The sequence below is a fragment of the Centropristis striata genome, chromosome 3 (genome assembly GCF_030273125.1).
Source record: "Centropristis striata isolate RG_2023a ecotype Rhode Island chromosome 3, C.striata_1.0, whole genome shotgun sequence".
Taxonomy (NCBI): domain Eukaryota; kingdom Metazoa; phylum Chordata; class Actinopteri; order Perciformes; family Serranidae; genus Centropristis; species Centropristis striata.
In genome coordinates, this window is record NC_081519.1 from 21,974,024 (window position 1) to 21,987,330 (window position 13,307).

General features: G+C 45.0%; 1 protein-coding gene across 1 annotated transcript; it reads right to left on the minus strand.

Annotated features, from left to right (window-relative positions):
* Window positions 1–359: 359 nt before the first annotated feature.
* Window positions 360–12,599, minus strand: pcif1 (phosphorylated CTD interacting factor 1). The gene is made up of 16 exons (XM_059329426.1): window positions 12,436–12,599; window positions 9,575–9,733; window positions 8,911–9,035; window positions 8,699–8,824; window positions 6,687–6,820; window positions 6,445–6,599; window positions 6,137–6,284; window positions 5,951–6,034; window positions 5,763–5,862; window positions 5,501–5,660; window positions 5,110–5,279; window positions 4,782–4,868; window positions 4,480–4,664; window positions 4,306–4,399; window positions 3,394–3,569; window positions 360–3,190 (listed from the first exon to the last, which is right to left on the minus strand). Exons 2-16 carry the CDS (start codon window positions 9,699–9,701, stop codon window positions 2,875–2,877), a joined length of 2,187 nt encoding a protein of 728 aa, XP_059185409.1. The 5' UTR covers window positions 9,702–9,733; window positions 12,436–12,599; the 3' UTR covers window positions 360–2,874.
* Between the last annotated feature and the right edge of the window lie 708 nt (window positions 12,600–13,307).

The window sequence follows — 13,307 nt, forward strand, 5'->3', positions numbered from 1 at the left end:
TTTTTAGAGTTTTTATTACTATTTTGTTTCATTGGTTTAAGTATTTTATTGTTTTCATTATTTTTATTCATTACTATATTTGATTTTTATTGTATTTTAATAACTGTACAGCACTTTGGTCATCTGAGGTTGTTTTTAAATGACTTAATTATCAGATAATCTAAATACATTTATTCCATAATTACAAGACCTTTATTACTCATTACTGACATAAAAATAAATTAAAATAATTTAAGAACACAAATGTTTTTTCTCTCATTATGATTTGTTTTATTTACTTCCAGAAACTTTGTATTTATTTATTGAATGATTAGTGTGTGTGTGTGTGTGTGTGTGTGTGGACAGACTTGACTGGTTGGACTGGTTGATATATTTTTACTGGGAGGTGAAGCTGCAGTGTGTCTGCAGCAGATGAAGGACAGACTGTATTTACATTCTCCAGCTGTGAGGACCCACCACAAACTACAAACATGGCCGAGTCTCCGTCTATGTACGGCGCTGCTGTGAAGTCACAGAAAAAGGTCGCTTCAAACAGTGTTTTCAGTTGAACGTCCTGTAATTATGACATTATGAGACGTTAATTAAAACCTGAAGATCTTAAATAACGTTTCATTTTAACTAAACGTGATGCGAGTCGTCGCCACAGCGCCGCACAGAGAGAAGACTCGACTGAAAAAACACATTGAGGTTACTAACATCATTTAGAGTCCAGAAGGTTTCATGCACAACTAAAGCCAAAGTAAGAAAAAACATTTTTTTTAAAACTAAGTAAATGAAGAACAGCGGAGAATTATAAAAAATAATGGAGAGTTTCTGCTGGTTACTGATGGGTCAGAGGATCTGTTGGTCATTGGAATTGACTTTCAAAAAAGGATATTTAAAAATAAAAACAAGTGATCATTTGATGTTCGATGCAAAATACAAACACTAAAATTAAAAACACAAGGCGTAATAATAATAATAATTAATAATAGGCTGTTTACTTCATCAGGGTCTGAAATGGACAGATGAAGATGTATTTGATTTTCATTTACTAGTTGTAACAAAAATTTAAATAAAAAAAACGCACATTACTTCATATTCTGCGACAGGAAGTTTACAAAATAAAAGCTTGAATAGTCTGTAAATAAAGTTAATTCCTCTTTTCAGATCTTAGTCACAAATAAAAAATGTATATTTGTTTTCTCGTTGTCTGAGTGAAAAAGCATGTCACTCAAAACGTAAGTTTGTTTAGATCATCTAAGTCGTGTAATGAAAACTGAAACAGGAAGTCCAGAGTCCACTCCCCTTCAAGGTAAGAGTCTCAGGATCTGAAGTGTGCTGGCTGCTTGGCGATGTTTTGGTTTCAATTATTATTATAACTAGAAAACAAAATCAAATCATGTTTTGAATATAGTCCATCCCCTTCTGACCCTGATGAATCAAAAAGCCTTGGATTTACATTTAAATGTTTGTATTTTAAAATGAAAATCTAATGACCACTCATTTGTTTTTTACTATCCTTTTGTGAACCGAAAATCCAAGCAACCAAAAGATCCAAGGACCCTGATGCATACACAATCTACTTTACATACAAGATATAGATCCTCTTAATAACACTTTGGTTTAGTTTAAAACAAACTTCAGAAGCTGTATCATACAGAAAACACATCTCCAGCTCTTTTTAAAAAATGTTAAATTAAATCAAATAAAAAAAGAACAATTCGTTTTGTTTTTCAATCGATTTAACAGCAGATGAGGAAAATAACATCAAGACTTCATTCAGTTCAACTGTACAGTATCTACACAAGTGATGTCACAAAGAGACAGGCGTCTGATAGGACGACTCATCAGCCAATCAGGGAGCAGACCGCCCGCTGGTGTCGGGTTACAAAGTGGAGGTTTTATTTTACGTTTCTGTTCGTGAACCTGATGAAAAGTTTGTGTTTTACAATATTAGAGCATCAAACACATTCAGACTAAAACTTTTAAAAAGACTTCAGAGACAAAGATGTAAAGTTTCCAGAAAAAAATTAAATATTTTCTTTTGAAAAATATGGAATATTTTTAATAAGTTTCTTATTAACAAGAAAATGTTAAAGAAAAGTGACGACACGAACAAAAGACGTGAATTAACTTCTCACACTTCACAGCTCATTTATACCCGGAGGAGCATCTCGAGCAGTCCAGGACCTGCTCCAGGACCAGGTCAGGGGTCCAGGAACTGATCCAGGAACTCGCTGTCCCAGTCCCCATTATAGAGTCCCAGTCCCAGTCTCGAGTCAGAGTCCCAGTCACAAGTCAGAGTCCCGAGTCAGAGTCCCATTCCCAGTTCAGAGTCGCAGTCCTTAGTCCCAGCCCTGAGTCCCAGTCCCAGTCTGCCTCCCGTCTCTGCAGACGATCTGCCTCCTCCTGTTGGCTGAATACTCAGTTTCCCACAATACACCGCAGACTGAAAGAACATGCACTGATTGGCCAGGCCGTCCCAAGGAGGCGGGGCCTGATTCTGTCCAATAGAAACAATAGCTGCCTTGTGAACCAATCAACGAGCCCTGTCAGTGTGGGGACCAATCAGAAGCCTTCCAGTGACATCACAGATGACATCACAGGTGAATGAAAAGGTTTTTATTGCTGGAGCTCACAGCCACACCTGGTCAGAGAACAGCTCCAGACGCTGTGATGTCAGAGTTCAACCGACCAATCAGAAGAGCTCATATGAGGGCATGTCCCTTGGCCCCGCCCCCTGCTGGCAGGTGATTGGGTGACAGAAGCTACAGGTGCTGGTGGAGACGAGACGACAATCAAACAAACTAACGCTGGAAAACAGAGAAACTTTAAAATACAGGTGAGGGGGCGTGGTCACACAGGCCCCACTTCCTACACAGCCCCATCCCTCTAGACGGCGCCCGTCTTGTCCTGAGGACTGCTACTGCTGCTGCTGCTGCTGTTATTATTGTTGTTGTTGTTGTCGTCGTGGCCACCGGGTGACATCACGGCGCCCTGTGTCCTGTCAGCGGCCTTGGGGGCAGAGTCTCTGTCTCCGGGGGCGGGTCCTGGAGAGGACAGGGAGGAGGGGCGGGAGGGGGAGGGGCGGTACGCCGCTGTCAGCTCCGCCAGGCGCTCCGCCGTCGGCGCCCACTTCACGAAACCAGCGTCGTTCTGGAGGAAGAGCACCGCTGTCCCGTGGACCGCCCGGTAGTACATCTCATCCCTAAAATACACATAATACTGTAGTACTAATACACACAACAAGTACTGTAGCATCAGTATCAGTACTGTAGTATTTGTACTAAACTCATGTTTTTGTTTCTTGTCTTTAAAAGCTTCATGGATCAGATGTATTATTATTATTACTACGAGTACTATAGTACTGTAGTACTGTGATTACTGTGAGTACTGTGAGTACTGTGGTACCTCTTGCAGAGGTGCTGGCTTCCGGAGCGGTACTCGTGTTCGTAGGCGGGGACGCTCAGCTGATGGCGGAGGAAGCGGCTGGCCTCCATGCGGGTCAGAGCCGGGGTCACGGGGTCACGCCACTCAGGGACGAAGACGATGAAGGACAGAGGCTCAGAGGACTTCTGGAGCAGGTCCTAGGGGGACAGACACCAATCAGGACACACAGGACACACCAGCATACACCAATACAGATATTAATGCTCATTCAATCAAATGATTTAGGACAGATTCTTCTTCTGCTCATCAGAGGGTTCTGGGTCCATCAGAGGGTTCTGGGTCCATCCTGCAGCATCTCACCAGCTGGACCTAAACCCATCAGGATCCTGATCCGATGAGATCTATAATCTCTGAGGGTTCTGGGTGTACTTCGGGGCCTCTAGCAGGAGGACCCTGATCAGCAGGATGTCTGAGTCCAGACAGAGGAAACTCATTCCAGCTGCTTGTCTCTCCGGATCCTGAGGTCCCCCTGAAGAGTGAGAGGCTCGCCTTAGTGAAGGCTCGGCCGTTGTTGTAGCTCGGAGAACTGGACCTTCTGGGTCTCTGGCTGGGAACGCAGAGAAACCTTCAGGGGGGACAGTCTGCCTCTGAACACCTGGTGCATCAGAATAGCTGGTACCAGATGACCTGGTGCATCATAACAAATGGTGCATCAGAAAATCTGGTACCAGAACAACTGGAAACAGGGCGCCCGGTGTGGATGGTGGCGTGCAGGTTACAGGTTCTAGGAGAGCACCGGAGGCTTCAATGATCAGAGTGTCCGGTTTGGTGCAGCAGCAGTGATCTGGGCACTTTACTGGACCTCAGGACAGGACCTTAGAACAGAACCTCAGGACAGATTAATAATATTAACAGAAAACCTGTTGGACTGACCTCGAAGTGCGTCACCATGGCGTCCATCAGCTCTTCACAGAACGGAGGATTCGCTTCAAACGAGCCGCTGACCGGACAGAATGACAGGAAGGGCCTAACACACACACACACACAAATGGTTAACAGAAACAAACACTGACATCAGTCTGTGCAGACAGACGGGCAATGTCTCACCCTCTGGACCCAAAGAACCCATCTGTGTCGGGGAAGGCGGAGCTGAACTGTTTGAAGTAGCAGTTGAGCGGTGAGGCGAAACATTCGAAGGACACTCCGAACTGTCGGACCAGCGCCTCGAACACGGACACCGGCAGCGCCCCCTGCAGGCCCGTCCCCTCATTAGCCCCGCTGCCAAACATCACCTGAAACACAAGGTGAGAACGGCATGGAGAGCAGGTGAGGACAGGTGAGAGCAGGTGAGGACGGGTGAGAACATGGAGAGCAGGTGAAGACAGGAGAGAGCACGCGAGTCAGCTCACCTGGTATCTCTTCAGCAGGCACCACACTCTGGGCAGGAACTTCTCAAAGCGAGGGTCGTCTATACAGCTGTACCTGTACAACAGCTCCTGCAGACAGACAGGCAGGCAGGGAGAGGGAGAGACAGACAGAGAGACAGGAAGAGAGAGAGACAGACGATGAAGATGTTAAATCAGCTGTGAGATCTTCTGTGACGTGTTAAACTGAGCATTTATTCATTATTGTTTTTTAGGTTTTTTTATAGAATATTTGAAAGCCTGTCTGTCTGTCTGTCTGTCTGTCTCTCTCCTGCCTGTCAGTCTCTCAGTAATCAGACAGATGAGGACTGACCAGTTTGCTGAAGTGACCTCTGTTGACCTTGACCATCTCTCCTCTGAAGCGTAGACAGGCCACGTCGTTCTCAAAGTGCAGCTCGACGCGAGGCAGCGGCGGCGAGGGGACGGCCAGACGCACCGGGTAGCAGTAGACCAGACGGGACTGCTGCGGGGATGCACACGCCTCTGCACACAAGAGAAGGTTAATAAGTTAAACTGACAGCAGTAAAAAAAAAAAAATCAATAATAATAATAAATAATAAAAAATAATGTAAAACAATCTGTATGATGAGTACTTTTACCTACTTAAAGTACTGCGGTAAAATCATCTGATTATTTCCTTCCACCACTGCACAGGACAGGTGAGTGTGTGTACCTGTGGGCGGGGCTCAGGTGAGTGTGTGTACCTGTGGGCGGGTCCTGCAGCAGGCTCAGGTGCGTCTGTCTCAGCCGCCGGCTGTACTCTGCTGACAGCTGGTAGATCTTGGAGCAGATTCCCTCCACAGAGTCTTTGGCGACGGCGGTGACGTGAGGACCGCACTGCTGCCTCAGGTGCTCCAAACGGTCCTGCACACAGCGAAAGTTACCCAGGAATGCATCACTCACCTGCTCAGGTACCTGACACCTGAAACCAACGTTAAACAGCAGAGGTCAGGGGTCAGAGGTTACCATGTAGTCCTCCTTGCTGGCAGAGTGATCTCGACGCAGCCAACTCATTGTGTCCTCGGCGTTCCACTTCACCACCTTCCTGCTCTCAGGACTTGCATTCCTGCACAGGTCAGAGTCAGAGGTCAGAGGACAGGTCAGAGGACAGGTCAGAGGACAGGTCAGAGGACAGGTGTGATTGGTGTGACTACCTGGAGTCGATCATCTTCTTGGCGGCTTCAGCGTATTTAAACAACAACTTCCGGGCTTCTTCTTTGTACTTTATACGTGACAACCTGAGACACACAGATCAATACATCGATACAGGATCAATACAGGATCAATACAGGATCGATACAGGACCAGACATGACCCCCCGGGTCCAGAGACACCTGTACCTGATGGGGATGTCGTTCATGACCTCTCTGAACATGGACGGAGAGATGACGGGCTCACAGTCGCTGGGCAGCAGAGGGTCCTGACCTTTATCAATCACCTTCCTCTCCAGCAGCCAGCGGTTAAAGGACTCACGGGGAGGGTCAATACCTGACAGACAGACAGACAGACAGGTGAAAGACAGGCAGTTAGGTTAGTTTTAGGTACATCGTTCCCCGGCGCCGGCAGTGCGCCAACTGTGGCAGTGCACCAACCGCGGCAGTGGCGTGCCAGCCGAGCGTGGTGTGCCAGCCCCCTGAGCAGCACCTACCTTCTCTCTGGTGGCACAGCTCGTGGTAGTGCTGCCTCAGCTTGGTGACCAGCTGAGCTCTCTGCAGCTCGATTTCGGGGTGGGGTGGCAGGTGGTGGGCAGGGGCGTGCTCCCGGATCACGGCGTTGGTCTGGATGTCCAGGTCCCAGTAGATCCTGAAACAACAACACCACCGTTAGACCTGCAGAACGCCATCAGAGATGCCAATGTTGCTGACCAGAGGGGCGGGGCCTCGCACTCACACGGCCGGTCTGTAGGGGGCGGGGGCGGGGCTCGGTGTGGTGGGCGTGGCTGGCTGGGCTGGTTTGTCCTCGGGGACGGAGTTCCAGGGTTTGACCCCAGGGGTGCTGGGAGAGATGGGCGTGGTGGGCTCCACCTGCACAACAACAAACAGGTCAATAATAATAACAACAACACTAGAATTTTTTTCAGCAGTGGTGCTGCTTTGTCTGTACCCACTCCTCAATAAGGACAGTAGCTATTGGCTGTCCAAGAAGTCGCCAAAGACGTCATCGCTTAATTTGCACAATTGACCATGTGCATGTACTTGTAATGGACGCTGTAGGAGAGAGGAATAACGTTGTGTAGAAGACAAAAAAAATACAATTTCAACCCTCCTCCTTAATACGGTCTCGGGACCGGCTAAAGTGACTCAAAAGAGACTCATTTATCAAACGAGCTTACATCAGAAAGTGAGTGTAGAGTTGGCGTAAGATAATTTCTACACAAGCCTCTGCATTTATCAATTTGGACGCGAGCGGGGGGTACGATCAGAGCTCACGTTTGCTCTCAGATAATGTACGCAAATTTGAGTCAGAGTGCAGTCCACACGTCTGAGTCGGAGAATCGATCTTAGACTATAGTATTGATGTCTGGAGCCGATAAAACTCTGTGGTGTTTTGATTTTTAATGGTGACTAAGCAAAACATTTTTAGACTACATAATGTATCATTAAAACATAATCCAAAATAAATACACACGGCGATCGTGAAATTCTTTAAACAGAATACTAGCCAAGGATATTAAATGTTGTTGTCTTCTGCTGCTTACCATTATCCAGCTCCTCTGACTAGGACATCATTCTTAGTAAATGTAAAGAAGTGAATAATATATCTCCATCACAATAATAGCAATTTTTGGATATTATATAGATTATTAGGCTTTATATATCACGATGTATAAATTAATTACTCAAACCTCGCCAGAACAGCGGCACTGATTTCCTTCCTTTTCACTTTTTATGCTGCTGTTGTGTTGCAGCTGTTGGACGTCAGCGTTTCACTTTCTGCCTCTGAGAAATTCCACTCATTTTTGTATTAAAACATTGTTTTCCTCCTTCAACCAAAAAGCTGTGGAAACTTTTAAGTCCGTGCTCCAAATGTAAAATATTCACTGACCTTGTTTGAGTTTATAACTATAAGTACTTTTATTTCATAAACCTCATTCGCTGCGTATTTCTGTAATATGTCTATATTGCCCCTGTTGTTATTTGTAACGGTGCACTTTACTAATAAAGTTGACTTTAGGAGGGGGAAAAAAAAATCCTCTTTTTGGCCGTATTGCGTCCTTCGGTGTCGTAAACTCTGGAGGCGAGCCTTCTGAATCGGGTATATATTAGGGCACGGTATTTAAATGACGCTCGTTTCGAGCCACCACATTTATCAACAGCCGATCATTCTTACAATGTGATTGGAGAGATATGAGTGTTTGATAAATCCCACGTGAACACTGTTGTAAGACGAAATATACACTCAGATCTGCGCTCGTTTCTGCGCTCGTTTGATAAATGAGGGGCACTGACTGTAAACCAGCCAGCAGCGACTTCGCACATGCGCGATTTGCAGACTGGACACTAAGGGGTTAACATCCTGCAGCTGGCAGAGACTGCTGCGGGAGGACTGTGCCAGCACTCCTCTTAACGAGCCGCGGGGGTCGGCAGCTCAAGAGGAGAACAAGTCTCCGAAAGTCTCAAGTAACACCAGAAAAAGTTGCTAGATTTGTCGCTAGATGCTTTTTTGAAAAATAGTCGCTAGGGGGGGCTGAAAAGTCGCTAAAAGAGCAACTCAAAACAAGTCGAAAAAAATGTTGTGTGTTGTGCTCAGCTGAGTCTGACCTCAGTAAACATTAATAATGAGTCACAGGGTTACGGGCTACAGGTGACTGACAGCTCCCTCGTGCACAAACCAGTTGCCATAGTGACGACATCAATTATTTATTCATTCATACAGGTGATGTCTGTCCACATTATTCTAACCTTTACTCGCTTGAAGCTGTTAGGTCCCGCCCCCTGCTCCTCAGAGCTCCGCCTCTTCCTCTGACCGTTCCCAAGGTTACCGTCTCCGCCCTCTGCTGGAGCCGCGTTCAGGCCTAGAGGGTCAGACTGCAAAAGACAGGTGAGAGGAAGACAGGTGAGAGGCAGGCAGACAGACAGACAGACAGACAGATAGACAGACAAACAGTACTCACGATGACATCATGCTGGCCCAGCACTGGGACCTCCCACAGGCTCTGATTGGTGAATCTGTTGAAATAATACGGTCGGTTCTCCCTCCGAGACCAGCACTTAGACCATCCAGCCTGCACCAGCTCATCTACAGACAGACAGGTGACATAGACAGGTGAGGGGTAGATCAGGTGAGGGACACACAGACAGGTGAGGGATAGAGAGGTGACAGAGACAGGTGACAGAGACAGTTGAGGGACAGACAGGTGACAGACAGGTGACAGAGACAGTGGAGGGATAGGTGAGGGACAGACAGGTGACAGAGACACGGGAGGGACAGACACGGGAGGGACAGACAGGTGAGGGACAGACGGACAGGTGACAGAGACAGGTGAGGGACAGACAGGTGACAGACACAGGTGAGGGACAGGCAGACAGACAGGTAGGGACAGTCACAGGTGACAGACACAGGTGAGGGACAGGCAGACAGACAGGTAGGGACAGTCACAGGTGACAGACACAGGTGAGGGACAGGCAGACAGACAGGTAGGGACAGTCACAGGTGACAGACACAGGTGAGGGACAGGCAGACAGACAGGTAGGGACAGACACAGGTGACAGACACATGTGAGGGCTAGACAGGTGGGGGACAGACAGGTGACAGACAGGTGAGGGACAGACAGGTACCTGGGAGCTCAGGTGGTTTGGAGGTGGTGGACGGAGAAAGGGGCGGTCCCTGAGAGGAGGCGGAACCAGAGGGAGATGACATCATGGCCGCCTCCCCCTTCACCGATCCCTGGCTGTCATTGGACATCTCAGCTGCTCGTCAAACTGACATCGACCTGCCTGGACAGGAAGTTACACTTTCAAAATAAATCACTGGCAGAGAAAACTTTTTACAGACTCTACAACTGTATTAAAACACCATACAACTGTATTAACAGACCGTATACTGTATTAAGACTGTATTCTGTATTAAAACACTGTACAACTGTATTAAAACACCATACAACTGTATTAACAGATCGTATACTGTATTAACAGACTGTATACTGTATTAACACTGTATACTGTATTAACAGAATGTATTAACAGCATGTATTAACAGACTGTATACTGTTTAACAGACTGCATACTAACATACTGTATACTAAGACTGTATATTGTATTAACAGACTATACTGTATCAACAGACTGTATAATGTATTAACAGACTGTATACTGTATTAACAGACTGTATTAAAACACTGTATACTATATTAAGACTGTATACTGTGTTAAAACACTGTACGACTGTATCAACAGACTGCATACTGTATTAACAGACTGTATACTGCATTAAGACTGTATTAATAGACTGTACGACTGTATTTATACACAGCATGACTGTATTTATACACAGCATGACTGTATTTATACACAGCATGACTGTATCAAAACACTGTACAACTGTATTTAAACACTGTACGACTGTATTTAAACACTGTACGACTATTTAAACACTGTACGACTGTATTTAAACACTGTTCGACTGTATTTAAACACTGTTCGACTGTATTTAAACACTGTTTGACTGTATTTAAACACTGTTCGACTGCATTTAAACACTGTTCGACTGTATTAACAGACTGTATACTGTATTAAAACAGTGTACAACTGCATCAACAGACGGTATACTGTACTTAGATTGTATACTGTATTAAGACTATACTGTATTAACAGACTGGGTGACTGTATTAAAACACTGTACGGCTGTATTAAAACACTGTACAACTGTATAAACAGAAAGCATACTGTATTAAGACTATACTGTATTAACAGACTGGTTGACTGTATAAAAACACTATGTCTGTATTAAAACACTGTACGACTGTATTAAAACACTGTACGACTGTATTAACAGACTGTATTCTGGATTAAAACACTGTATACTGTAATAACAGATTGTATACTGTAACAAAACACTGCACAACTGTATTAACAGACTGTATACTGTATTAAAACACTGTACAACTGTATCAACAGACTGCATACTGTACTTAGATTGTATACTGCATTAAGACGGTATTCTGTATTAAAACACTGTACAACTGTATTAAAACACTGGGCAACTGTATTAAAACACCGTACGACTGTATACTGTATTAACAGCCTGTATACTGTATTAAGACTATTAACAGACTGTATACTGTATCAACAGATTGTATAAAAACAATGTACGACTGTATTAAAACACTGTTTACTGTATTAAGACTGTATACTGTATCAACAGACTGTATAATGTATGAACAGACAGTTTACTGTATTAACAGACTGTATTAAAACACTGCACGACTGTATCAATACACCACATGACTGTATCAAAACCCTGTACAACTGTATTAAAACACTGTACGACTGTATAAAAACAATGTACGACTGTATTTAAATACTGTACGACTATTTAAACACTGTACGACTGTATTTAAACACTGTACGACTGTATTAACAGACTGTATACTGTATTAAAACACTGTACAACTGTATCAATAGTGTATACTGTACCTAGATTGTATACTGAATCAAGACTGTATACTGTATTAAAACACCGTACGACTGTATCAACAGAATGTATACTGTGTTAACAGAGTGTATACTGTATTAACAGACTGGTTGACTGCATTAAAACACTGTACGGCTGTATTAAAACACTGTATGACTGTATCAACAGACTGTATACTGTATTAACAGACTGGTTGACGTTATTAAAACACTGTACGGCTGTAGTAAAACACTGTATGACTATCAACAGACTGTATACTCTATTAAGACTATATACTGTATTAAAACACTGTGCGACTGTATTAACAGACTGTATTTTTCATATGTCGCTGCGGTGGTGTCCGGAGGGAGGTGAACGGCAATCTGTTTATGTATCACAGACCGTGTGATTGGCGGTAAACGGAGCTTTAATACGTCAGGTTTATAATCGAGCAGCAGGTATTGTATTCATATATATATTTATTTATTTATATATATATATGTATATATATTATAGCAGCGTGTGTGTTTCTGCGGTGAGTTTTATTATTAAATCCTGATGTTTTTCTTTCTCATACGCAGAACGGAGCTGAGCTGACGCGCATGCGCACGGCAGGCTTTCCAAACAAACAGGGAGGGGGAGGGGGGACACAAAGATCCGGAGCCGAACACCAACACAACACCCCGACCAGCGGCCAGAGGTTGACGGTGCGGGGCCGCAGCGGGGCCCAGCCGGTTTAAAGTGATGTTAAAACACAGACAGGGACCGGCCTGTGTTTATAACTTGACATTAGCCGTCATTAGCGGCCATCTTGGGCCCTCTGCTGCTCAGAGCGACAGCTGCTGTTTAGGCGCCACTTCTCAGACAAGATGGCGGCCCCGCCCCTGCTCCCTCCGCGGCGCTAGTTTCTGTGTTTCTCTGCGGGCAGCGGGCTCTGAGCGGCGGGAGGCCGGTCCACCGGGAGCCCGGGACCTTCCGCCGCTGACAGGTGCGGTCAGAGCGGCGCTGCGGGGCATGCGGGCCTTACCTTGGCTGGTGTAGAGGGGAGAGTCGTGGGTCCGTCCGCCGGGCTCGGGTCCTCCGCTCCGCTCCCTCCCCGCCTCTCAGACATCTTTACAGGACCCGGGTAGCGGCACTGCGCAGGCGCAACGGGCGACCTGCTTCCTGGTGCTACCGTTCTGTCCCCGCCGCCATGTTGGGAAGGTCTTAAAGCGGCAGCGCTCATTAAAGAATTTTATATTTGTCATTGATTTGTCTCACATTTTATCTATATATATTATTTTATGAAATGTATTCACTTTGATGTATATAAATATAAGTGTACATAGGCCTATGTATGTGTACACACACACACACACACACGTATATATATATATATATACACACACACACACACACCTATATATACTTTAGTATTCAAAATAATAGCAGTCCAATGTGACTAACCAGATTAATCCAGATTTTTAGTATATTTTTAATATACAAGCAGGGTTTTCCCTGGGTTTTTAGAGGTTTTAGGGGGGTGGGCAGCTGAAGCAGCGGGCTTAGCGTTCCTCGGCCTTACATTTTTTTAAAAAGCTTTTTTTTTTTTATACCAAAAACTGTGCAATTTCACATAATTTTGACCACTATCATTACTATAGGTAACACAAAATAGATTAAATTTGCTTTAGTTGTAATTTACACACAATTCACAATGCACAATTCACAGCCCCCTTTTGAACATTTAATTCTTCTGGCTGAATTGGTCCTGTAGAACTGCCGAACAAACTTCTCCATGGCAGAAGTTCCTGGCTGGGGGGGGGGGGTCTGAAAAGTCTGAGTACCTGCCAGGCCTAGAATTTTGTCATTTTAGAGGCAAGGCCACTTGGCCTTTTATGTTGTCACTTTTTTGAGGGC